Here is a 27,805-nt window from a genome sequence, read left to right on the forward strand (position 1 = left end):
CAACAAAGTCTGGTTGCCTCTGCAGAAAGAATGCCTTACAAGAGCCCATCAAAAGCTCCAACCACACCGACATGGTCCTTACACCAATACCAAGGTTGTGGTAAATAATGCTTTGGAGCACAACATTCCTCCATTCCTTCGCCTGCACCGGGTATTCAATGTGTATCGCCCTCGACCATGCTTCCCACCATTACTGGACACATCCGAGATTGCAGAACAGCTCACCAGGGACCAAGTTCAGCAGATGGAGGAACTCAACACAATGAGGACCATTGCTTCCTAGGGGGGAGGAATGATCCAAGTGGATGTTGGTGGCCACCCACCTATCCCATTTGGACCCCCACAACTGTCTCTTTCAGTTTTTCAGTTTCCGTAATTGTAGCACAATTTACTATTTTTAGCAGTTTTCCGGGTCCTGAACTTCCAAAGCCATTTTGAGGCCCTAAACGATGTTTTTTGGGAAATTTGGGCCATAAACGACGTTTTGAGGCCCCAAAGTCGTAGTGCTCGGATAGATCTTTCTAATGAGCTATTGCACGCATCAAATAGAGATGGTATGCCAAAGTTACGACCGCAGGAAGTTGATGTACCAATCTACCCAAACGGGGCCCACAGTTTGGCGTTTCATCTTCTAGGGTTAGGTTTTTGGATGTTTAGGGTTTTCCATTGTTTCTCAACAATAAATAGGCCTTTGAGCCTCATTGTAACACAGTTCAAAGGCATGTAGCCGCCATATCTCTTCTCAGAGATAAGCTACCATTGCCCTAACTGGTTTATTTCCATCGCTGTTTGTAAGCATATTTCAGTGTTTTACATTAATGAAGTGACGTATTTTTTCCGTTGCATCTTTGTGTTTACGATTATCTCTGTAATTTATTGCGTTCCAGTTTAAGGCCGGATCACTTGCCAAATCGAAGTCAAACAAACTTCTCAAATCTGTAGTCAACAACAGCCAAAATCTTCCCTAACCAGAGAGTCAACAGCAGGTCAAAGTAGCAGCAAACTGTCCTCAATGCAGCTCGGTCATACCCAGTCAAACTCGAGCTTCAAAGGAGGTCAAAGATAGTCCAAAACAGTGATGAAAACAATGGTCAAACTTGGTCAAACTTTGCAGTCAACCCTGCGATTGGTCTGCGATCAAAGACAACAAAATGCCTTGGTTCTTGTGCCAATAGATGTGTCTCGCCAAAAATGAAATTCTGGCACAAAAGCCACAGTCAAAGTGATGGTCAAGTGATTGGTCAACGCTGATCAAGCCTACGACAATCTCTGAAATTTCGGCCCTTTAATTCATCCTGCAATTTGTCCTTCTGCTGCAACATGTGTAAGGAAAAGATATGCCCAATAAGTTGTATGAACCAATCAGAGAAGGAGAGAGATTATTGTGTGAGTGAGTGAAGTCCCAAATGAGGTTGGAGGTCTCTCTTATTTATACAAATCGTTGAGGGTGAAGTGACATGTCTCTTGGGCTTCATGAGCCTACATGATGATGTGGCCGACCTTGACAATTTGCACATGTGAGGGCATAAATTTAAAAACACATTTCTACTTATCCAAATTTGATGATCTTTAGGTCGATTTTGGTTCTCTCGAAAAGAGGAATTCAATTCAATAATCATCTCCATCAAATGAGTTCTCCAAAGTGGAATTTGGCCTTAGTTGCCAATTTTAACACTCCCTCTCAACTAGGGAGAATTTCACCTGGCAATCCATCATGCCATCCTATCATCATGAGCCGTCTCTGCATCTCATCTCAACTCTGTTGAACAATGATGTATTACTGAAGAAGAATGGATCAAGAGTGAGTCACAAGACCTTTCCACTCTCCATTAACAAAAGTCATTCCAGGGGCAGAACCAAAATCAGATTTGATCCCAAATCAAGTTGTTGAACACCATGCATCCTAGACATAGGGAATACAGTAGTACATGATGTGTCCATCTATAGTGCTTTGGTCCTATCCACTTTTCACAACTCATTGGTCAAATGAGAGGCCCTTTCCATGAGTCTCAGACTACATGGGTAGGATGATGCTGGAGCAACAGCAAGGAAAGAATAAATCACATCCTGCTCACAACCACACGTAAGGAAGGAAAGGATAAACCACATCCTACAGTCACATGTCACAACCATCTTAGGGAAAGGATAAACCACAGCACATCCTATGCGCATGCAAACCACTGAGAGTAGGGAACGGATGAACCACGTCCTACATGCATGCAAACCAACAATCGTAGGAACGATCCTACACGTGGTGAAAGAAAGAACCACGTCCCACTGACATGTCAACCATCGATCGTAGGGAATGAGCATCCTATATGTGGGGAAAGGATGAACCAGATCCCACCAACATGTCCACATGTGACAACAGACAAATGCCTATAAGCATCTCTCACTGGGGTATCTGCATGAGAAGGTGAACCACTCATCCTGCTCATATGCCATAGAAGAAGGTGAACCAGTCATCCTATGCATATATCATCAGCTATAGGGTAAGGCAAACCACTCACCCTATGCTCCCATATATCATCATGGAGTATCACAATGGAAGGTTAGTCACTCACCCTATACACAGCATACCTATAGGGGAAGGTGAACCACTCACCCTATGGTCGCACATAGCTCCAAGAAGTACCCCAAGCCACCAGGACCTTCCGAGTAGGGTCTATCCACGACCTCCAGCCTCTCTCTAAAAGAAGATAATCTAGACCTTACCAAGAGGCTATGTAAGGATGACAATAATCTGCTCATCCAACCAACAATGATTGGAACAAGAAGAATTTAAAACATTATGAATTATTATTTGTGCTGGTCTCCCAACATATATTTTTCTCATATTATTGTGTTCGGATAACACCTTTCTCTTTATGATCAAAAAATGTATTGGATTAATTTGTGTCTTTGAATATCCGCATTCTTTTCAGTAATAAGCACTAGCTCAATTGTTATACTTTCGTAAAACTCAAGCAAAAGGTGAAATATCACATGTAAGTGGTCTTGTGCATCCTAATTTTTTAGATGGGGCACTAATTTGGAAACTTCTCAATTCGACTTGTGGCAGAGAAGCCACTCTGAGGATGGTACCCACCTCAACCACTCCAACGTAAAAAATTGACCAAAAAAAAAACACTTAACCCATGGCTTTAGAACTCAACTCTAACAACTATAGCCATCAAGTCTTTCTCTTCAATCTTAGCACTGACACAAAATGGGCAGGAATAGAGAAAAGAAACTTTGTGAAATTGACCAGGTAATCAACCTAGATATCTCCCCTTTCCTCCATATCTATATTACAATAAAAGAAAATGTAACATAACATCGTTTACTTACAGTTGAAATCACCAAGAAACATTTCAGGTAAGGCATGCCTAGCCTACTTCTTAAGCATAACAGAAGGGAATACATATATCTACCTCATCTAAAGCCTGGCCTGAAGCATCCAGTTCAGCAAGCAACTCCCTTGCTTTTTCAAAAAGACCACTTCTGGCATATACCTTTAGCAACGAATTCAATACCACCTACAGTAGCATAGAAGTTATACATTTCAGAAGTGTTATAAATAATACTGCCAGCATACTAGGATAAATTCTGCATATGGTGATAACGTAGCTTAGGGTTTTCCCTTTCAAGTCATCTATTATTTACCCAGAAAATATATCTTAACTAGGATATCTCTTAATCAATATTAGACACAAAATTAACAAAGAAAATATAGCAGTTGCATATTAATCCAGAAGCATAAAGTATAACCAGTTGACATCTATCTAAAATAGAGATTAAGAATCAATTTCATCCAAAAGGCAATCTCACTCTCAAAGTATTCTATTACAAACAAAATCTGGCATTCATAGAATTTGAAAGATGATGTTCTAACACAAAATCTGCAAATTTAACATATCAGAGCCATAGAAATGATCCAAATCTGTTTACATGTAACACCCCATACAATCATGAAATCCCACACCACCTTTATGTATTTCACATTATAGGATATAGTTTTTTATGTGTATTTGATCTTATTTTGCCTCCTCCTTAGGGTGTTGGTGTCCGAGTAAATCTAGTTTATGAAGTGGTTTCACCCATGTACTACAACCTTGTATCATTGGAAAGAATATTGTAATGAGGATGATGTCTTAAAGCATTTCTGCCAAATTCTTATGTCTTTCCTATGCATTTTCCGCCAAATTCTTGTCTCTTGCTTGTGTTCTACTTCTTAGCATGGTATCAGAGCTCTTATAGTCTTAAGGGCATGAGAACACCATGGTGAAGAGAGGTTGATAATATCAACGCCTCCTTGAGTAAGGGACCTAGTAATTCCACGACAGATTTCATGGAAAGTTTGATATCATAGCTCCATGGTATCTTGTGGGTCTTGAAGAAAGTGAAGACAAAAATGTCTCACGGATTGAATGATGGCCTGTGAAATTTCTCCTAGTTGTCAAGTGAGAGAATCGCCTATCAGAGGTGAAGTCTGCATGTTCATAATTAAAATGAATAGTTTTATAAGATAAGATAAGATAATTTTATTAATGTCCTCAGGTGACCACAAGAGTATGTCAATGGGACTAAAAGATACATCTGGTGTAAATACAAGACATGCGGGAGTGCAAATGTGACTCCATTGTAACTCCAAAGCTAAAAGACTCAAAAATGACTAAAATAAGGCTAAAATGAAATAAAGGTACAATTAGAGAACGTATAAAATCACATGAAATGACCAAAAATGAGAAGTACGGAGTATGTCTGTTGTTGCACTGTGTAACTCCAAAGCTAAAAGACTGAAAAATGACTAAAATAAGGCTAAAATAAAATAAAGGTCCAATTAGAGAACATATAAAATCACATGAAATGACCAAAAATGAGAAGTACGGAGTATGTCTGTTGTTGCACTATGTAACTCCAAACAATCAAAGGGGAGCTGAAGATGAGGCCAATGACGTCAACATTTCCCAGACCTAATGGTTGATGGCGAGGGAGGCAAGCAAGGCAATCTCTCCCCGTCAGAGTCCTCCAAAACCATCAAGAAATCCAAATCTATGATTTTGGGGGAAGTAGAGGAACGAGGGCTACTCCTAACATCCAAGGCCAGAAGGAACAAGTTGTTGATTATTCTTTGTCTGTTGTCCTATGGCTAGAAGGAGGTTTGGCAAGCGAGAGGCACCCTATGCTATCTCTGTCTTAAACTATTCCCTCTGACACTCTGAGGATAGGTCAATTGAAACATGGAACTGCATCTATGAGCCGATCTCAAAGATACCTGTCTATCTCATAAAGGGGGGTAAGGTTTGCAATGAATTTTGAGGTCTCGCCCTTCTCCCATCTGGTGCATATTGAGACTCTGTCTTTCGCTTATTGTTTCAGTCAAACAAAACAACCTAGAAGTAAGAGGTAATTGCTTCTAGAGATCCCAAGGTGAGTTGAGGCATCCAAGAGTTGAGACTTGTATGTAAAAACCTCCCTAATAAAGAGGGCTAGGCATCTCTCATCCTAGAGTCAGAAAAAGGTAGAGGAGGAGCCCCTAAAATCCCTGTAAAGACAATGGAAACGTCCTTTGATCTCTTAGTAAACGGGGCACCTGAAGAAGAGGTGCCACTCAGTATCTAGCTCCTATAGATGGCACACTTGGCAAATTTTGTCCGACTAAGGAACATGATGGTCAGTCTAGAGTCTAAGATGATGCGGGTCCACAAGAAGTTACCCTAGGGGTATCCTGAGTGAGTCCATTCAATGTCGACAAAAGTAAGGGGGGTGGATGATGACACCATTTTGCAGCTCTAAGAAATGCTCCAAATAGAAAGACATTTTCGGACCAAGGCCCATTGGAGGCGAAATCCAAGTGACCTGAGTGTATAACCAATAGATATCCTCTCTAATGGACTGATTCAGTAACTATTTAGTCGGCAGAAGATCGCTTGATCCATCAAGAGAGAATCTGAATGAGGGCAGGCACTCTAGGGAAATGGCCACATACTGGAGGAGTTGGGATGCCTCAGAGAACTACCCTCAAGCACGTCCTATTGACTGATCTGAAGCGAGGGCCTCTAAGGAGCAAAGTGTTAGGTAGGGGTAACGATCTCTCCCCACCGCAAAGTCCTAAAGAGATCTAACTCTATGGAGGAAAGTGACTAGGCAGAAGATGACCTCATGGTCTAATGGAAGCGACTCGAACTCTACCTAGATTATAGGTTGTGGAACTATACGTTTGCATCATATGATGTGTCTGAGAAGCAAGGTATGGACTTTCACTATCTGGGCCCAATCCGTCTGTACTAAACTTGGCTCCAACATCTTGGAGCCATAAAGAACTGTAGGTCGAATAACCATGTCCATGAGGTGGAGTTTGGATGAGATGTCTTGAACCTGACTCTGGAAGAATTGTCTCTTGATGAGGGCAAGAGATCCATATCCCTTGTTGAGTCGGGACTAGAGGGCTTGTCTCATGCCAAAACGAGGCCCTGTGAACTGCACTCCCAGGTAAATATAAGAGGCGGTAATCTTAATCTCTTCTCCCTAAAAATAAAAATGCAAGTCTGTAGGAGAGCTCTTCGATGCGTATTCCCTCTATTTCACATCCATTTTATGGGCAGGTAGTAATTGATCCTATTGTCACCCAAATTGTACAGGCAAGATGCGACAACAATCAGGACGGGGGTTGTCACTCTGATCGTCGCCCTCTCCATTCTAGTTGTCTACCAATAGCAAGCTATCGGGGACAGTCCCTATGAAATGTGAAGATGAAAGACCCATCGACAACCGACAAGTCTGGGAGACACAATTGAATGGCCTAGCAACTTGGTTAACTTGGCAAGTTTAGTGATTAGATTATATTACTTTGAAAGACCAGTGCCCTAAATGGAGTCAAAATACTTGCCTGGCGTGTATTATCTACTAAGCCATCGGATGAACAATTGTTCCTTTAGGATGCTTCACTATCCTATATGCAATGTGACACCTAAAATCTAAGTGAAATGCAAGATCTTGATTAATTTTAAATTAGATGCCTAACTAAATGAATCCCTCCTCTCAACTATTTTGAAGCTAGTCTCTAATGTGGGTTGTGAGAGAGAAACCCAGGGAGAGATAGCAAAGGCTATATTAACGATACCTCCCCTGGAGTTCTAACCACTCGATGCCTTCGATGCTACAAAGACTGTGGCTCTGACGATTGCAAGGTCAACATGTTGACCACAAAAGAGGGTCTAGGCTTCGAAAGTTGGGTGAGAAAGGTGGTCCTATCTCTCTATCAACCAAGCTTATGCTTGGAGGTAAATTAATTAATGCAATATTAGTCCTAAAATACATGTGCAAGATGAGTGATTATTCTTTAGGTGAGATTGTTAGGGGTCTTAAGTATTTAGAGACAAGTTACAATGATATTTCAATTTAGAACAATGAAGTACTTAACAATGTACAATGAAAATCTCCACCAAAAGAAAGTGCTCAATAAACCAAATAGATGGCACCAAAAAATGTAATCAAGATCACGAAACACAATTGCTCATGAAATGACCATAAATAAACTAATTCAATGCTTCTTTCAACAATGCTAGAATACCAATTAGATAATGATGATTGACAACTTCTTAGATCATAACAATAGAATGCCAATGTGCCATTAGATACATAAGAGAACTTAAATTCTTTATGAACACAATTAGCAATTGCTTAGACAATCTCAAGATTATTCTTAACACAATGTAATGATTAGACAAATGGTTTAAGAGTGGCATGATTTTCAAGATTACAAACTTTAGATGTGAAGCTTGTTACCCACCACCTGTGGGTAGTATGCACAAGACAAAAAATTTCTCTTAGATGGTCCTCAATCAGCAGCTAGCAACCCCTTGAACCCACCAAATAGCTCAATGTGCCATTATCTTCGCCACCTGAGCCAGCCATGTGGTCCCTCGCTCATCTATTATGATTGTGTGTTCGAAGGTGGGCCTCCCAACCCTGAAGGTATGGTTTTTCAATTGTATAGTTGAGTAATTTTCTTTACTTTTCATGGACACTTTGGGGCATGGATTGGTGGGGGGATTACGAAAAGAGTGGGCTAGGTTAGTACTCTTTTCCCCTTCGCTCGATTTGGTGGTTACCCTTATATCCTAGTCTCGTGGGATCTCCTTTAATGGCCTTTAGCTTTAGGGTTGACACTACATGGGAGATACTTATTTTGGTTGCGTGGTCCCATTTCCCAACACCATGATGATGATGATGATGATGATGGTTAACGTCCACTGAGACCAAATTGGTCTATCGGACCTACAATCACTCCCTTCACCCATTTAGACCCCATTCATCATTTTTCCCATCCGGGTCCACATGTGTCCACTAGATCCACATAGGGTTAGCATCCCCTTCCCCTTGTCCACACCTTGGGTCAAGCCTGGAACGATGCCCCGGAGGTTGATGCATCTAAAAAGGAAAGAAAAAGCATAATTTGGCCACTAAATAAGAAATGTACCAAAAATGCAAAAGATGGTCAAGACATACAAATTTAACATGTGGGCAAAAGCCAAACATGAGCTCTACCCCTTATCCATGGCCATCATCTTGGTTTCTATGGGCCCTAGATGAGCCCCCCTCCATCATTAAGGAACCCATGATTGTCCCAACCCCTGATGGGCAATGAAATGCCCCACCTCAAAAGCGGCTACCTATTGCTACATCCTACACATCCTGCTCTTATCCCTTGAAGCCTCGTGCAGTTATGAAGAAAAATCAATCAAAGGCAAAAGGCAAAGAAAATTGTTTGTATAAATCTCTATTGATATAGTTGTGACCCTTGGAGAGGCTATCAAAGATTAATTAGGGCTTCTTAGCTCATGAAAATCCATGATCTGTGTATCTTGACTCCATTAAGCCCAAGCAATAACGCATTGATCCTCGTATCCCTTCGGTGGTCAAATTTACATCTCTTCACCTTTCCAATTTCTAGGCCTAACCCTAGAAGGTCACCTAGGGCATCAAGCGAATCTCTTTGTAGCCATCCAAACACCTTGAAAATTGGTCCACTACTGCATTGTAGTTTTCTCAAGGGGTCATCCAAATTTCAAGCAATTCCGACAGTGGAATCCTGAGATATAGCAAGCCCTAGCCTTGAGACCATATCTTACCCTAGGTTGATTTGGGTTAGTGTCCTCACTTGGGTCATTGTATTTGTATTTCAAAATAAAATCAGTCCTTTGATCCTATTCTCCTCCCCAATTAGGTCAAGCCCCTCTTTAAGTGATCAACTCCATACCCTTGACCTAATTTTGGGTCCACTTGGTCTTTTGTGATCCTGCAACTTTACAACTCTAATTTCACAAAGATCACATAAAGACCAATTCTCCATAAGGATTCTTTGGTCTAGGAATCATCTTGGCAAAATATATTCCCAAACCCTAACCTCGAGAATCCCTTTAGCCCTTCCTAGAGAGCCCACCACCTTGCTTTTGAAGCAAGCAAGCCATCTAATTGAGTCTCCCTTGTGAATAGGCCCTAGGAATCACCTCTTACCCTTTCATAGATTCATCCTTCTTTGTGAATCCTCTTATACCGGGTCTCCTCTCATTGATGAAAGTTCGTAAAGAGTAGGGAACCTTAGCTAAGGTGACAATGGGCTATCCCTCCATTGTTGCCCTTGACCTAGTAGTGGCTATATAGGATCCCCTCCTAGGACCCCTGCTAGTTTGAGCGGTAACAAAGCTCACTTGCAATACACAATGCTAGTATGCTTATTACCAAAATAGATCCATAAGAAATAATATAACGATTTATCCAATTATCCAACTCTTTAGCAATGTGATAGCAATGACAAGTAGAGATATTTCAATCTCACAATAATGCTAGATATGAATGAGAGAAAGAGAGCATTCACTCACAATATGTTTCTTTAGAGCAATAAGCCAATCTTATCCAACAATCACCAATTCAATTAACCTCTTAGAGCACTTATGTTCTTACGAAAATGCAAACAATGATATGCTTGAGTGCAAAAATGCAAATGTATGCAAATGCAATGAAATGCAAGAGATGGCAACCAAGACACTAATGATTGCAGCAGTAAGAAAAATACCCAATGACACAATAGGACACTTACTCAACATGCCCAATGTGCTAGAATTGAATTTCCAATGAAATTAGATGATTGTCAACAACCTAACACCACTGTCGTGTTTATAATATATATCAGACCTGATGCAACATATATCAGACTTCAAAATTATTATGACAACAAACAAGCCTAATGGCCTTGCAGATGATAGACTACGCTCCCAATAAAAATGCCTTCCTGCAACCATAATGTTAGCTCCAAAATCGTTGTCAAACAAGATGATAGAGTCAAAATACTAAAATTCAATCAATGATTGAAGAATGGCTTAATGAGGACTTGAAGGATAGGCTACAACTAGAGGAAGGACAAGGATAGGCCAAGAAGGGCTAGAGGAGGCCAAGAAAGGGAAACAATGGAGAAGCCTCCTAGAGGCAGCGACAAGCCCTAAGTGTTCATTTTCGGGTAGCATCGGATGTGCTCTAGCTCCGAAATTTTGTGGAGGGGCTAGAACACATGAGATCTCCCAGGCCCAGAAATCGTTTGGTGAAATTCCACCCAGATTGTATTTTATTAAAATAATTAATACTTTTAATGGAGTTCCAAAGTCTAAACTTAGGAAAATTAAAATATTAATGGGTATTAATGAAAATATGGGTGAGAAGCTTCTAAGAGACGAGGATCAAGTCTAATTTAATCTTAGCCATTGATTAGAGACTTAATCTCAGTCGTTGATTTCTCAACAGGAAAAGTACTTGGGGTCAGTTGGAGAATACACATAGAGAGATTGAAGAAATCGATTTTCTGAGGTGAGAAGTTCTCAGGAGGGAAATCGATTGGGGAGATCTTGCAGATGAGGGGCAGCGATAGTTCGGAAATACAGACAGAGAGACGGACAGAAGCTTGTGGAGCCAGCACAGTATCCAGGAGAGCTCACGTTGGGCCAGTCTGGGCCCACGCAGCCTTGACGCAAAGCCAGAAGGGCCAGCGCAGAGGGAGAGAGCTACCTTCCACGCAGAGTGTCGAAACTATCGGAGCAGCGGGGGAAAGTTGCGCAGTGGGAAGAAGAGTCGACGCAGAGCCTCAGAGAGGCCCACGCAGTTACTACGAAAGAGCAGCGCAGTTGTAGTTGTTAGTGTCAGTCTTTCCAGCCTTCCTCCAGTGATCAAATATGCTCTTACAAAGTGGTCTCAGAGTGTCCAGGTCAAATTTTGTCATTTCAAAGAGCTTTCAAGCAAAATTTGGTCACTAGGCATTAGGTCTAGGGTTTGCTTTCACTCCTTTCAAAATTGCCCAAATGTCGGTCCATGTCATCATTCAGCTGAGCCTATCATCATTCATAGGGTTGTCCTCATCATGTCATGTTCCATTGGGTCATTTTACACCTTGTTCATGCTTCAGTTGCGCCTAGGCAAGGTTCATTTCCCTCTCCTAGGGTTTTGAAGGCAATTTCTCTTGGATGGTCAAATCATTAGCAAAACTTGTATCCAGATGTTCATACACCTTCCCCTATCCTTCATGTACCTTATCAAACACTTCCCATCTATGAGATCCCGCAAATTCCTCATTTTCGCACAAACCCTAGTTTCTTGCTACAACTTGGCAATTTTCTAGGTTGGGCCTGTGTTTTGCCCGTTTGGACCCCTTCCCCTCACTCGATCTCCGCAATTCCACTTTCCCCTACTTCCTAACATCCCTCCCTACTTCCAAAAATTTCCCCAAGAATTTAGAAGCCCCTTATCCCCTTCATTTCGCTTCATTTCCACAAAATTCCTTGTTTCACACATCGGGATAAGTTTCACTCAAAAGATGTTTCAGAGCAATCAAAGATGAATTTTGGAAAACTGAGAGAGGTTTTTGTCCACAACATGCCAAAGAAGAAAAACCTCCTTCACTTTTTACACAGGTGTCATGGTTTTAGAGAAATGTCAAAAATATCGTTGCCTCAGGAGAATCGAATGCACCTCTGAAGTGACCTTGGGAAAATCAAGTTTTCTCCTAGCTTGGTTGGCCAAATGACTTTCTTGATGAGTCAAATGATAACTAGACATAAATATCTTTCCAATGAGCTATCATGAGCTCAATTTGGAGTTGAGGAAGGCATTCAAAAGTTGATTGCAACAGCACTCTGCCTTGAGGCAGCCTCATTTGGCACATTTTGACCAGTCTTGGGAGATTTGATTTTTGACAAGGCAAATGAACTCCAAATTGAAAAATTCCAGTTGTGTTGGAAAGTAGACTCAAAGACCTTTCCAACGAGCTATCCTGCGCCCGATTTCGACACCGGGAAGGCCTCCAAAAGCCTCCTGCAAAATGCACTATGTAGCTGGGTGCGCGCTACGCATCAGGGTGGGCGCGCTACGCACCAGGGGCGCGCTACGCATCAGCACACTTTTCTCAGTGTAAATTTACTCGTGCGCTACGCACCAGGGGCGCGCTACGTGTTGGGTGAGGCGCGCTACGCGTTGGGAATTCTGCCCAGAAATTCGCCAGCAAGTTTTCAAATCCTTTTCTAACTCAAGCAAACTACAGGTAGACTTCATGTCCATGCCTTGTACTCATTTTGGCAAGATGAATGTAAATAAATTATGCTAGCTATGCCATGAAACTAAATGTAAAAACCCTAAGTTGCTGTGTGGATTCAAAGGCCTAGTTTGCTAGGGTTTTAAGATTATATGCTGCCAAGGTTTTCCCACTTTTGTGTTTCTTATTCCCCCCATATTCACCAATATTTCCCTTAACAATTCCTCAAAAAATTCTACACTATCCCTCTACAAAATTATAAACCCTACTTCACCCCAAACCCTACAATATCAAAATTTTCATGTCCCTTCCCTTCCCTAAATTCCTTGTTTTATTTCCATTGTCCCCATTTCCCTAATGTTTCCCCTTTCCTAACAGTTCCCTTGTATATTTGTGTCCCCTTGGTCACAGCATTTTGAGAAAAAGAAAAAGCCTACAGTCAATTTTGTATCAGCATATATATATTCGAGCAACCTTGTTTTTAAAGAACATGTCAGAGACCGAGTCAGATTATGAGCAGGATTATGATAGTGATTCTACACCAGAGGTAAGTGTGCCAAGGAGGTATCACAAAGGTGGCAACGGTGGTCGGCATGTCAGGGAGGAGCCTACTTCTTTGGCTCAATTGCAAGCTTGTCCACTTGCAATGGATTGTTTTCGGTATCAATCATGTTTTGAATATTGTGAGCGGATTTCACAAATTCATCATCATCGTGAATTAGCTCGCTTGTTTGTTCTACATTTACAGGATGGTCATGTAAACCTTGCCGGAGTGAATTTCACCTTGTCACCCGAGACTATTGCTCAGGCCACTAGGATACCAAATGTAGGGGAGGAACGGCTGAAAAGGGCCAATAGAGATCATGCATTATTGAAACACATGGTTATGCATTACAAGGTCCGGAACTTGGTTTGCAAGGCGCGAATTAGGAGTCTTAAGGCAAAATTGAGGAAAAGGGTCAAGAAGCAAAAACGACAAAAGGAGCTTGATCGTCTTCGGATTTTGGCCGAAACCTTTTTGATTGAGCATAGTACTTGATTGGGGACCCCCAACCCAAATTTCAAGAAATTTGGGAAAAATTTTGTCCATTTTGAAATTTTTATGTAAAAACAGGTTTTTGGGCTCAACGCGTAGCGCGCCGCGCGCTACCCTGAAGATGGGGAGGTCCAAATCACGAAAGGTTTGCATTTTTGGATTTGTCATGATGAAATACACCTGCTCAGCCACTGCCAAGGCATTTCATCAAGGTTTGGGTCCCCAAAAGGTCAAAAAACATGCAAAAAATGACCTCACTGCCCCTTTTTGGACACACAGGAAGCAGTCTTGGGAGAATGAACTTTTGGAGGGGCAAATGGACACCAAATTGGAAAATTCCACTTGGGTTGGAAAGTAGACTCAAAGACCTTTCCAACGAGCTATCGTGAGCTCAATTTGGATGCCGGGAAGTGCCCCAAAATCAGGTGGAAAGGCGCGCTACGCGTAGGGCTCAGGCGTGCTACGCATCAGGATTTTTTGCACATTTTGCACCTTCCAGCTCAGGAATTCGCCCAGCTTTGACCAGTTTTGACTTGTGATGGGATTTTTCACCCTCCTTGATGTAATTGATGTAATTTTATGTTGACTTGACACTTATTTACCTATTCTAGATGATTCATTCATAAAATAGCAAACATTTAATGAATGAATTGGTTTCCTAGCTTATAGAGGCAAGTTGTTTTGACTGCCTAGATTATAGTGCTTTGTTTAGAATTGGTTGAAACAGCTCCTAGGATGATGAGCTCGACCCCTAGAGGCAAGGGAATGTGTTAGCTTGCCTATATTATGTATTTTCTTAGTCATTTTCATGGTTGGACTCTTGAGGGATAAGCTTAGACTGTATTACTCTTTGTATCTCTGCAATTTTGGCAAAGAAAAGACTAGGGTTTTGCAGCACTATTTGGGATTCCTGTGGTGATTTGTGTTGATGGTGTGTTTCTCTCATGTACTTGTAAGTTTGTTATGTGTATCATTTTCCTACTCTTCTCTTCTGCAAATTAAGTAAATGAAGTGTTAAGGTAGAATTCATGGTTTCTATGCTCTGCCTTTAAGTTTGCTTAATATCTATGTTTCCATCTGTTTAAGGAGAACTCCTGATGGTTTCTTGCTCTCCTTAGCTCCTCACCAGTCATACCTATCCATTCACTTCCTTCAAAGGCATCAAGACAATCTCCTACCTTGCCCCAAAAAGACCTCTGCAAAAACTGTGTCTCATCCCCGCACCCAAAATTGTTGTGCTCAGGTTTCCAACAAAACCCTAAAAATTTGAAATCAAACTTTCCCTATCAGTTTACTAGCCTAAAATCAATGTTCTTTATTGGTCATCTCAGCCCTTTGAAAACCTTTTGCCGAGATAGACTCGGAGAGAGCCCTCTCCTGTTCTCGTAGGGCTAGCTACGAGGCTAAGTGGTTTGATGTTGCCTTGGATTCTGCCTTCCTCAGCCTGAGGCAAATTCGAGTGCTAACAGTAGTCGAGGCCAGCCAGTTTTGTTGTCGGATCAACCAGAATCTGCCGGGTGAAGTGAGGTAAAACTCACTCAGGTTTTCCGCCATTGTATTTCTCTTTCACTAGTTTGTCAAGAGGGCAACCAACATTTGTATTCAGAACTTCTGCTTAATAATAGAAAACCCTCAGAGCTACTACACCGGTTCTCCCGCATTGGGTTTTCTAGGGACGTTTAGTCCAAAAACAAGTGTGTCCTTTGCATGATTGTCTCATTTATTTTTCAGTACTTGATCTGTATATTGGTGTAGGTTGCAGTGTACGTGCATTAATATTTTCCAAATATTTCTTAAAATAACTTGTTAAATGAAGAACACAAGTAGGTAATGCAAATCAGTTTACTGCAGTAGGATTTCTCACTTGTTCGATTCAGAAATTTTCACATGGTACCAGAGCGATTGCAAATGAAGGAGGACTGAAGCCATTAGCGAAATGACAGAGGAAAATCTGTGTTGAAGACAGTTGCCCTGAGAGACAACACAATTTCGGGCCAAGAGAGTAGAGGAGGGGTGACACAGTCACCACGGGAAGCTCACGCAGAGCCTGCGTTAGCCTAATTGGGTGATGTTGTTCCTACAGAGGGCAGCACACTAGGCCAGCGTAGAGACTGTTGACGGATGACGAGAGTCAGTTGGTGTGAGGGATGATGGAGCGAAAGTGGCAGAGCTAGAGTGCCAAAGTCTGAAGCAACACAGTAGAGTGTTGCAGCGGTGCGGGAGGCATAGAGCAGATACAACAATAGTGCAGTAGCATCAGACGGTCAGCACAAATTAGCAGCAGAGATAGCTTCAGCATCACGGGGTATCCAGACTGACCAACATGTCAGTTTTTGGGTGACTTTTCAGTTGCTTACTTCTCAGCAACTGAGTTGCAGTGCAGCAGTTAGCAGTGGCAGTGCTATGGGTAGCATGATGCAGTGTATTGAGAGGGAGCTACAATATAGATGTAGCAGTGAAAGTGCCACTATTATGGGGCAGCAGTACAGATTGCAGCAGCACAGTGGATGAGGGGCAACAGGCCTTGCATTAGCAAGCGCAGAGGACCGATGTCGTCGATCAGTGTGATACTTTTGTTGGAAAGTATTGCTAGAACACATTCCTCGCTAAGAGGGAATGTTGATTTTTGGGTAGCGTCGGATGTGCTCTAGCTCCAAAATTTTGCGGAGGGGCTAGAACACATGAGATCTCCAAGGCCCAGAAATCGTTTGGTGAAATTCCACCCGGATTGTATTTTATTAAAATAATTAATATTTTAAAGGGGTTCCTAAGTCTAAACTTAGAAAAATTAAAATATTAATGGGTATTAATGAAAATATGGGTGAGAAGCTTCTAAGAGACAAGGATCAAGTCTAATTTAATATTAGTCATTGATTAGAGACTTAATCTCGGTCATTGATTTCTCAACAGGAAAAGTATAAATGGAGGCTTGGGGTCAATTGGGGAATACATAGAGAGATTAAGGAAATCAATTTTCTGAGGTGAGAAGTTCTCAGGAGGGAAATCGATTGGAGAGATCTTGCAGCTGAGGGGCAATGATAGTTCAACAATACAGACATAGAGGCGGAAAGAAGCAAGTGGAGACAGCGCAGTAGCCAGGAAAGCTGACGTTGGGCCAGTCTGCGCCCACGCAGTCTTGACGCAAAGCAAGAAGGGCAAGTGCAGAGGGGGAGAGTTGCCTTCCACGCAGAGTGTCAGAACTACAGGAAACCGCTGAAACAACCGGGGGAAAGCTGACGCACTGGGCAAAAGAGCTGATGTAGAGCCTCAAAGAGCTCCACACAGACCCACACAGTTACTGCAAAGGGGCAGCGCAGTTGTAGCCGATGCCAGCCAGTTTTGCTGCCGAATCAACTGGAATCTGTCGGGTGAAGTGAGGTAAAACTCACTCAGGTTTTCCGCCATTATATTTCTTTGCCACTGGTTTTTCAGGAGGGAAACTAGCATTTGTATTCAGAAATTCTGCTTAATAATAGAAAACCCTCAGAGCTGTTGCACCGGGTTTCCCGCATTGGGTTTTTCCGGGGACGTTTAGTTCAAAAATAAGTGTGTCATTTGCATGATTGTCTCATTTATTTTTTAGTACTTGATCTGTATATTGTTGTAGGTTGCAATGTACTTGCATCAATATTTTCCGAATATTCCTAAAAACAACTTGTTAATTGAAGAACACAAGTAGGTAATGCAAATCAGTTTACTGCAGTAGGATTTCTGACTTGTTCGATTCAGGAATTTTCACACTAAGACGCCTGCGGCTATGGGAAAAGGGGCGAAGGACATAGGTCAAGAGGGCTTGAGGCACCTCTAAGGCTGCAGCAATACCCTAAGCGCCTGTGACTAGGAAAGGAAAGCCCTTTTAGGGTTCCGGCAAGGGTAGGAGGCCCCAAAAAGCGCAGTCGAGAGACCTAGGAGCAATAACAACAAGGGATCAAGGCAACGCCAAAATGGCATGTGTCTCACCCAAACAAGGAAGAAACCCTGACGCAAAGGGAGGAGAGACCATGTTTAGGCTAGAAAAGGTGACAGCTAGGCCTTAGAGGCCTTAAAAAAATTTGGAAACCCTGCAAACACAAAAATTTACCACGAAAAAACTGCTTTGACTTGTCATGAAAAACTGGATTCTCCATGAGTTTTATGCAACTCTGGTTATCACAGTAAATTACTAAAGGTCTCAATGCCTGACCAAATAGACCAAACAACATCTTGCGAAGCCATATGGCCTCAAAACTAGCCAAACTAGCAGCCATATACTCTGCCTCAGCTGAGCTCAATGCCACTGACTGTTGTTTCCGGCTGATCCACAACACAACTGCCGAACCCAAAAACCAAAACAGCACCCGGAAGTACTCTTCCTATCTGAAGCACAACTTGCCCAATCTGAATCCATGTACCCTGCCAATTTCACTCCATCACCCTGTCTATAATCCAGACCAAAATCCACAATCCCTTGCAAGTAACAAAGAATGTGTTTTGTAGCCACCCAGTGCACTCTCCTGGGCTCACACATGAACTGACCCATAGTGTTAACTGCAAAACATATATTTGGTCGAGTGTTGACAAAATACATCAAACAACCAATCAGTCGTCTGTATAGACTATAATCCACCAACTCGGAATCAGAAGCGTGAAGCTTCTTCCATTTAGTGATCATAGGTGTAGACATGGGTTTGCAGTCCTCCATGTGAAATCTGCTAAGAATATCCACAATGTACTTCCCTTGCCCCAAGAAGAAATGCCCCTCCTTTTGCTACACCTCCAATCCCAGAAAATAATGCATCAAGCCGATATCCTTCATCTCAAACTCTGAAGCAAGATCTCTCTTGCAGCCCTCAATGAGTCTCTCTGCACCAGTGATGATCAAGTCATCAACATACAACACCAGAATGAGAGGCTCCTCACCCACCACAATCAAGTATAGGTTCGGATCAGCCTCACTCTTTGTGAAACCCAATTGCTGCAAGTATGTGTCAATCCTTGAGTACCAAGCTCTAGGAGCTTGCTTCAAGCCATAGAGTGCCTTTTTCAATCTGCATACATGGGACTCCTTCCCATGCACCTAAAAGCCTTGCGGCTACTCAATATAAACCTCCTCGTAAATGAAGCCATTCAGAAATGTGGTCTTCACATCCATCTGGTGGATCTTCCAACCCATCTCTGCTACAATCGATATAATGGAGCGAATAGATATATACCGAGCTATAGGAGCGAAGGTCTCCTCATAGTCAACTCCCTCTACCTGCGAGAAGCCTCTCGCCACAAATCGAGCTTTGAACTTCTCGATGCTGCCATTTGCAACATGCTTTATCTTGTAGAGCCATCTAGAAGTAACAATTGATTTACCTTCAGGCCTCCGCACTACCTCCCAAACAACGTTCTTCATAATAGAAGAATACTCCTCCATCATGGCCTCCCTCTAGACTTGCTGGTTGGCTGCCTCCTCATAACTAGAAGGTTTGGAGTCAACAATGCTTGTTACCAATGCCATGTAACTACAGAACCGCTCAGGTGGTTTACTCTCTCTAACCTGTCTCTTTGGCCCAGCAATTGATGTGGCCTCGCACAAGGTATCTTGAAGCCACTTGGGCTTCCTCTTCCCTGAGCATACTTCTCCAACCGGAGTGAAAGAATCCTCATCATCATCAGAATCCTGAACTCCTGAAGGCTTGCCAACTGTCCTCATGCCTGAATTTGTGCCTGTAGATGCCAAAGTACCGTGTGAACTGCTCTGCGGACTACCTTGCATGCTTCCCGAAGAACCACCCACCTGACTCTGAGAGCCACTGCTCACTAATGGACCTGACACTGTAATCGATGTACCTCCTCATCCCTTACCACTGGATCCCTATGACTGACTCAGCTGCTCCTGAGGGTCTGGTGATTCTGGATACTCTAACTCTCGTGACCTCCTGAAAGCTCTCTCCTCCTCGAACTTCACATCCCACCTGACAACCACTTTCCTCTGCACAGGAATATAAATCCGATAATCTTTTGAGGTCTCGCTATAACCCACAAAGATGCCCTTGTCTGCAGTGGACTCTAGCTTGGTCCTGTTCTACTTGGGGACATAGGAATATGTAAGGCACCCAAAGATACGAAAGTACCCAACATCAGACTTCTTCCCAGAAAAAACCTCCTCCAGAGTCACATTCCCCAAGGCACAATGTGGACTCCTGTTTTGCAAGTACACAGCAGTGTTGCAGGCCTCTACCCTCAAAAATAAAGGTAACCCCTGATCATGAAGCATGGCTTTGGCAGCCCCTACAATGGATCTGTTCTTCCTCTTCGCAACCCCATTTTGTTGGGGGTTGTAAGAAACTGTGAACTCCCTCCTAATGCCTCCCTCAACACAAAAATCAACAAACTCTCCAAGGGTATAAAAATCAGCTTGCTATAATTTTCACTTTGTTGTCTGACACTGCACTTTTCAGCCAACCAAGCTCTAATACCATGAAGAAATTTCAACCCCCACTCCGGTTATATATTTTCCTTGTCACTCCATGCATTTAGTTTTAAATCCAAGCATGATAAAAATTCTAAAATCTAGAAATGACAATATTTTCTGAAAACACAAATTTAGAGATTTCACAACTGCTGAAATTGCAGAAATAAAACACAGCAAAATTATGACAGCCACACACAGAAAATAACACAGTGATTTTTTGTCAATGTGACCCTGGAAAAACCCCCTACAACTCTTGGGGAAAACCAATTTGAGAGCTCTTCTTTATTTCTAAAAATGTTTTTACAAAGAAACTGAAATACACTGTAAAAATTCCAACAACCACAAATTACAACTTATCTCAATTTTCGTGCTTGAACTCCACCTCGAAAATTGTGGCAAACAGCAAATAGCGAAACATAAATTTTACAGCGATAAAACAGCATTAAATGTTGTACGGCTTGCCTTGCAAAATGTGCCCATAACTTGTTGTACGGACTGTACGAACCGTACAGATTTCAGCAGTACAGTTGCCTCGAAATTCGTGCCCAAATCTGCCTCAAAATTCGTGCCCTTATTGTTGTTCCTCTTCCTCGATTTCTGTTCCTTTCCCCTGTTGTACAGTTTCGCCTTAGGATGTGTGCCAATAAATGTTGCTTTCCAGATTTTTTCAAATGTATTCTTGTTGCTCTCCTTCACTTCCTCACTGCTCAGAAATTTTATCCTTGCTCTCTCTTCTTTTACTCCCAAATGCTCATGAAGGAATGAATTGATCTTTTCCTTCTCTTCTCCTTTTATTCTCTAAATGACCTTTTGGGTTACCCTAAGATCTAATGGCTGAGATTCATTTAGATCTAGGGATGAGAATAAATGTGCATTTAATTCTCACTTTCTATTTTTTAACTCACCCACTTAAATAAAGACCCACTTAGCCTTTTATTTCCATACTTACTTTTCCACTTTCTAATTCTTCATTGACTTTAATAAAGTCACCTTTAAATTAGAATGTAACTTTAACACTTATTAAGTCACTTTTAAATTAGAATGTAACTTTACCACTTATAAAGTCACTTTTAAATTAAATCGACTTTACCACTTATAAAGTCACTGTAGGAAAAAAAGTAAAAAATAAATTTGGACACTTTTCCGTAAGCCAAAGATCAAAGCCTTAGAGAACCACTTGTCCTCTGCTACCCAAATTTTACACTCCCTCTTACCGAGGAAAGTGTTCCTCACCACTCCCATCTTGTCTCTGAAGTAGACATGCTTGCCCCGTGGTAAGGCTTTGGTGAAAATATCTGCTACCTGCTCATTTCTGGAAATGTACTCAAGCTTGATAGCTCCCTTTTGGACATAGTCTCTAATGAAGTGATACTTGATCTCAATATGCTTTGACTTGTCATGAAAAACTGGATTCTCCATGAGTTTTATGCAACTCTGATTATCACAGTAAATTACTAAGGTCTCAATGTCTGACCAAATAGACCAAACAACATCTTGCGAAGCCATATGGCCTCAAAACTAGCCAAACTAGCAGCCATATACTCTGCCTCAGCTGAGCTCAATGCCATTGACTGTTGTTTCCGGCTGATCCACGACACAACTGCCGAACCCAAAAACCAAAACAGCACCCGGAAGTACTCTTCCTATCTGAAGCACAACTTGCCCAATCTGAATCCATGTACCCTGCCAATCTCACTCCATCACCCTGTCTATATTCTAGACCAAAATCCACAGTCGCCTGCAAGTAACGAAGAATGTGTTTTGCAGCCACCTAGTGCACTCTCCTGGGCTCACACATGAACTAACTCATAGTGTTAACTGCAAAACATATATATGGTCGAGTGTTGACCAAATACATCAAACAACCAATCAGCTGTCTGTATAGAGTACGATCCACCAACTTGGAATCAAAAGCGTGAAGCTTCTTCCAGTTAATGATCATAGGTGTAGACATGGGTTTGCAGTCCTCCATGTGAAATCTGCTAAGAATATCCACAATGTACTTCCCTTGTCCCAAGAAGAAATGCCCCTCCTCCTGCCACACCTCCAATCCCAGAAAATAATGCATCAAGCCGATATCCTTCATCTCAAACTCTGAAGCAAGATCTCTCTTGCAGCCCTCAATAAGTCTCTCTGCACCAGTGACGATCAATTCATCAACATACAAAACCAGAATGAGAGGCTCCTCACCCACCACAATGAAGTATAGGTTCGGATCAACCTCACTCTTTGTGAAACCCAACTGCTGCAAGTATGTATCAATCCTCGAGTACCAAGCTATTAAAATTGGCAATCAGGGCAAAACTTCATGTGGGTCATCTTATTCATGGCTAATAATATTTTTATTAGATTCCTCTTGTCGAAAGGTGTAGGATTGATATAAAGATCATCCGATTCCGATAAGTATTCATGGAGATATGAATTTATTTTGATTATGGAATTATTATCAAGCCGACCTACAACTCATGTAGGCTCAGAAGCCTAACAGTCGCATCTATTCAAACACCAACGTTGTGTATAAATATAAGAGGAATTTTCTTCATTTGCACTTACTCTTCTCATCACATCTCTCTCTTTCTACTACGTAGAAATGAGTCTCTTCTCTACTGCGCAGAAATGGGTCTCTCTCTCACACATGTGAAGCCGAACGCTGTTGAACCTGAAGCTGCAACTGCAGATCCAAAGATTGACCTGCGTGGCCTAAAAGATCTCCTCTTTGGAACTGCATTGTAGGTTCATCTGGATCTCCTCTGAAAGCCGCAACTTTTGGTGGTGGAATGAAGTCAATCCGACGAACAGTTTGCAAGATATCGACTGCCCTAGTTTGAAGCCAGAAACTGCTGAAACTGAAGCTGCAACTGCAGAAGTAAAGATTGACCTGCGTGGCCTAGAAGATCTCCTCACCTGAACTGCACTGTAGGTTCATCTGAACCTCCTCTGAAAGCCGCAACTTTTGGTGGTGGAATGAAGTCAATTCGACGAACGGTTTGCAAGATATCAACTGCCCTAGTTTAAAGCCAAAAACTGCTGAAACTAAAGTTGCAACTGCAGAAGTAAAGATTGACCTACGTGGCCTAAAAGATCTCCTCATCTGAACTGCGTTGTAGGTTCATCTGAACCTCCTCTGGAAGCCGCAACTTTTGGTGGTGGAATGAAGTCAATCCGACGGTCGGTTTGTAAGATATCGTCTGCCCTAGTTTGATAATGAAGCCGCTAATGCTGATGTTGCTGATCTAGGGTTTGCTACTGACGATATGAATCAGATTTATTGTACTATTTCTCTCTGTTGAATTATTGAAGATAAAAGAAGATTTGATCAAAGGGTTTCCCCACACATTGTGGGGTTTGTCCCTGGCTAGCCGCCACATCTTGTGTCTCTTGTCTTGGCTTGTTTTCTGTCGATCCTTTAATGTTCTATCTGCACTTTACTTTATGTACAGGTGAGTGCTAATCTGTGGAATATAATAGGAAAAATAAGTAAACTGTTATAAGCATAGAACATACCATAACTTAACATGGTATCAGAGCTGAGGTGAAGACAAAGCCCGAGCAAGAGCAAGAGCAATCACCGAAGAGAAGATTGGCAAAGCTATCCTAAAAGAACTATGGGGTCCTCAACACTCTTTCTTGCCGAAGACAAGCTCCGTGAGAAAGTTGATTATCATGGATGGAAGATGTCTATCAATCTAACCCTTGAGGATCAAGGAGTGTTGGATCATGTGAGAGGCAATATTATTGAGCCTCCATCAAATGCACCTCTTGCTGCCAGGAACAAATGGAAGAACGGAGAAGTTAAAGCAAAGAAGATCATCCGGGACTCTAACGACAAGCACTTGGTGGCCTACATCTCTGAACTGGACACCTCCAAGGAAATCTACGATAGACTGGTGAGTTTATTTAAAGTTAATGATGCAAATCAAGTTTTGTTTCTTAGAAATAAATTGAAGAAAATCAAGGAGGGTAAAAATGAGAGTATGCAAGCATACTTCTTAAGAATCACCAAGATCAAGAACGATCTCCTATCTATTGGGGAGACTATTACTGACAGAGAAATGGCACTCACGACTCTTGGAGGATTACCATCCGAATGGTACGTGTTCAGGACTACTCTTCTGAACAATAATGTAATTCCTAGTTTCAAGGAATTAATGGCTAGATACATTCAAGAAGAAACAAGGGAAGAAGAGCAAGAAATGCCCATGCCTAAAGGCCCTCCTGCTGCCTTTTCTTCTCATGCTAAGAAAATAAATAATTCCGGGACTAAATCAAAAGGAAAGGCTAGACCTAAGGGTGGAAGAAAAGGACGATGTTACATCTGTGATAAAGCAGGGCACTATGTAAGGGAGTGCCCTGATAGAAAGGACTCACACCGGGACGATGATCAAAATCCCTCTGATGGCAAATCAAAGAAATGACAAATTCAACAGCAAAGGTAAGAGGAGAGCTGGGGATCGAGGAAGAGGACAACCATTCAAGAAGGCTAGAAAATCCAACATGTATTAAATGCACCTGACCTCAAAAAGAACCTGGTGTCCATCTCGGCGATGGAAGACAAAGGCTACAAGGTAACCTTCAGCAATGGCAAGGTATGTATATGGAAAAATAATGTTAAAGATGCCTTTACTCTTGGGTTTAGTGTTGATTCTTTATATCAGGTCGATGGAAGTCCGCTAGGTGTCATGTCTTGTGACACAACTCTTCAGTCCGAACTTTGGCATCGGAGGTTTGCCCACCTTCATTACAAAACTCTACCCGATGTAAGACAGAAGGTAACAAGGATGCCCGAATTCCAAGTATAGAAAGGTGTATGTCCGGGATGTGCCGAAGGAAAGCTCAAAAGGGGACCATTGCCCTCAAGCCAAAGTAAGACCTCTGATATATTACAGGTGGTTCACTCAGGCATATCTGAGGCTGGCATTAAGAGGGAGACTACTACACCACATACTCTTGGGCCGAATGGTGTGGCGGAAAGGAAGAACCGTACGATTGTGGAAGATGTCTCTATGGGTAGATGATGTAACAATGCCTGATGTAGAGGAACCGATGGATCTTATTTATCCACCTGAGCCTCCCTCTTCTAGGAAGAGGCCTTCATGGCTTAGGGGGATACTTGATGATGCTGAAGGACATGCTGCACCCCGAGGAACCTTCCGTGAAAGTAAGAAACCTAACAAGTATCAGGGATACCTGACCATCATGAGCACGATCATACAAAATGAGCCTCCTTCATTCTCAGATGTCGTCAAGCATAAAATATGGAAGGATGCTATGACCGAAGAACATGAGTTTATTATGAAGAATGATGTGTGGGAAGTAGTTCCCAGACCCCCGGACGAGACAATTGTAACTTCAAAATGGCTTTACAAGATAAAGCATGCAGTAGATGGAAGTACGGAAAAGTATAAGGCTCGTTTTGTTGCTTGTGGTTTCTCCCAGAAGGAAGGTATAGACTATGATGTGATATTTTCACCTGTTCACAGATATACGACCATCTGCTCGATCATAGCCCTTGCTGCTTCACAAGGATGGAACCTACATCAGATGGATGTCAAGACTGCGTTCTTACACGGCTCGATCAAAGAAGAGGTCTACATGGAGCAACCCGAAGGATTTGAGATTTATGATTGAAAATCTCATGTATGCAGGTTGAAGAAGGCTCTCTATGGGCTGAAGCAAGCACCCCGAGCATGGTATGAAAGGATCGACAGCTACTTGATGAAGCTAGGATTCACTAGGAGTGAAGCTGATCCTAACCTTTACTTTAAGGTTGAAGATGACAAGCCTCTCATACTGGAGTTGTGTGTGGATGACCTCTTTCTAACAGGTGCAGACCCTCTCATTCACAAATGTAAGAGGGAGTTGGCTTCTGAATTTGAAATGAAGGACCAAGGACTTGAATTATGGCAGAAGCCAAGGGAAATTTTCCTATCTCAAGGAAAATAATTGGTAAAGATATTGGAAAGATTTGGTATGATGGACTGCAAGCCTATGACTACCTCGAGGATCTTAACTTTTAGAAGTTATATGGTAGTGATGTCGGACCAGATTTGGGAAATGCCTTTGAGTTTCAAAAACTCATTCGCGTTGATGTTCTTGGTGAACCTCCGTCCGAACATATGTTTTGCAGTTAGCACTGTGAGCTCATATTTGGTTGAGCCTCACTGCATTGATGCCAAGAATCTTCTAAGATATCTTCATGGCACAATTACTAATGGATTGAGATACACTACCGGAAATATGAAACTACATGATTATTCGAATGTTGATTAGGCAGGTAGTGTGGAGAATCACTGGAGCACTTTTTAGTGTTGTTTCTCTTTGGATTCTGCTTCGATATAATGGATGAGCAGGAAGCAAAAGTCAATGGCCATAAGCACCACCGAGACTGGATACATATCTATGAGTATGATCTCGTATGAAGCTGCCTGGTTGGGGAAGCTCTTCAGCGAGCTGTTTGAACACATACCATTGTGATTCTCTATAACAACCAGAGGTGGGATTCGATTATTGAGGAATCCCGTATTCGTCGATTGCTCCAGCAGATAGACATCATCTGGGATATGGTAAGTCGATGAGCAAGGAGACTCCATCGCATTAAGATGATTTACAGGTTGATACACCTTGTCAAAGCCCCGAGAAAAGATCTAATCTGTGATTTTCCCAAACGACTTGGAGTCGTCAAGAAACCCTTGTACAAGGATCCTGCGTGTTGCATACATTGAGCTCTGGGAGCTCTGAGGGCTTGCGGTTCTTACTGGAGCAACATACGACCACAGGGTGACTCACCCTCCCCTGGTGGTGCGCACTGGAATAAGATGACTCGCTCTCTTGTGGGACAAGTTGATTCGCTCTCTTGTGGAACAGGATGATTCGCTCTCCTGTGTAGCAGGATTGATGTGTTCTCCTGTGAGGCCTGGATTGATGCGTTCTCCATGGCGATTGTAGCAGGATTGATGTGTTCTCCTGTGAGGCCTGGATTGATGTGTTCTCCATGGCGATTGTAGCAGGATTGATGTTTTCTCCTGTGAGGACAGGATTGATTAGTTCTCTTGTCGAGGCATCCTACCCATGCAGTCTGGGACTCATGGGAAGTACCTCTCATCTGATCAATGAGCAGGGAAATGAAGTTAGGGACCATAGTAGTACCGATGGACGAATCGTTGTATATGTCGTACTCCCTACGCCAGAATGACCTCCATTGATCTGGGATCAATGATACTGGTCTGGGACCAGTGGTAGGAGTTGTACCATACTATGACGCTGACTTCGGGTCGGTTGAGACTGGTCTGGGACCAGTGGTACATACTCTGAGACTGACTTCGTGTCAGTGCAGTACTGGTCTGGGACCAGTGAGAGTGGTACATACTATGACGCTGACTTCAGGTCGGTTGAGACTGGTCTGGGACCAGTGGTACACTCTCTGAGACTGCGATACTGGTCTAGGACCAGTGGTAGGAATTGTACCATACTATGACGTTGACTTCGGGTCAATTGAGACTGGTCTGGGACCAGTGGTACATACTCTGAGACTGACTCCGTGTCAGTGCAGTACTGGTCTGGGACTAGTGAGAGTGGCACATACTATGACGCTGACTTCGGGTCGGTTAAGACTGGTCTGGGACCATTGGTACACTCTCTGAGACTGTGATACTAGTCTGGGACCAGTGGTAGGAGTGGTACTTACTATGACGCTGACTTCGGGTCGGCTGAGACTAGTCTGGGACTAGTGGTACGCACTCTGAGACTGACTTTGAGTCAATGGAGGATG

The 27,805-nt window shown here is 42.4% G+C and overlaps 1 protein-coding gene across 2 annotated transcripts in view; it reads right to left on the reverse strand.

The window, feature by feature from the left end:
- LOC149225662 (pentatricopeptide repeat-containing protein At1g10910, chloroplastic-like) overlaps nucleotides 1–27,805 on the reverse strand; it is a 277,506-nt gene that overhangs the window by 191,577 nt on the left and 58,124 nt on the right. For both annotated transcript variants that reach the window (XM_089377249.1, XM_089377248.1), the window contains exon 5: nucleotides 3,414–3,518. In XM_089377249.1, the coding sequence (XP_089233375.1) occupies nucleotides 3,414–3,518 (105 nt within the window). The remainder of the gene's footprint in view (nucleotides 1–3,413; nucleotides 3,519–27,805) is intronic.

Source organism: Pinus tabuliformis, chromosome J (genome assembly GCF_031772625.1).
Source record: "Pinus tabuliformis cultivar Carrire ecotype Pingquan chromosome J, CPIR1, whole genome shotgun sequence".
NCBI classification, from domain to species: domain Eukaryota; kingdom Viridiplantae; phylum Streptophyta; class Pinopsida; order Pinales; family Pinaceae; genus Pinus; species Pinus tabuliformis.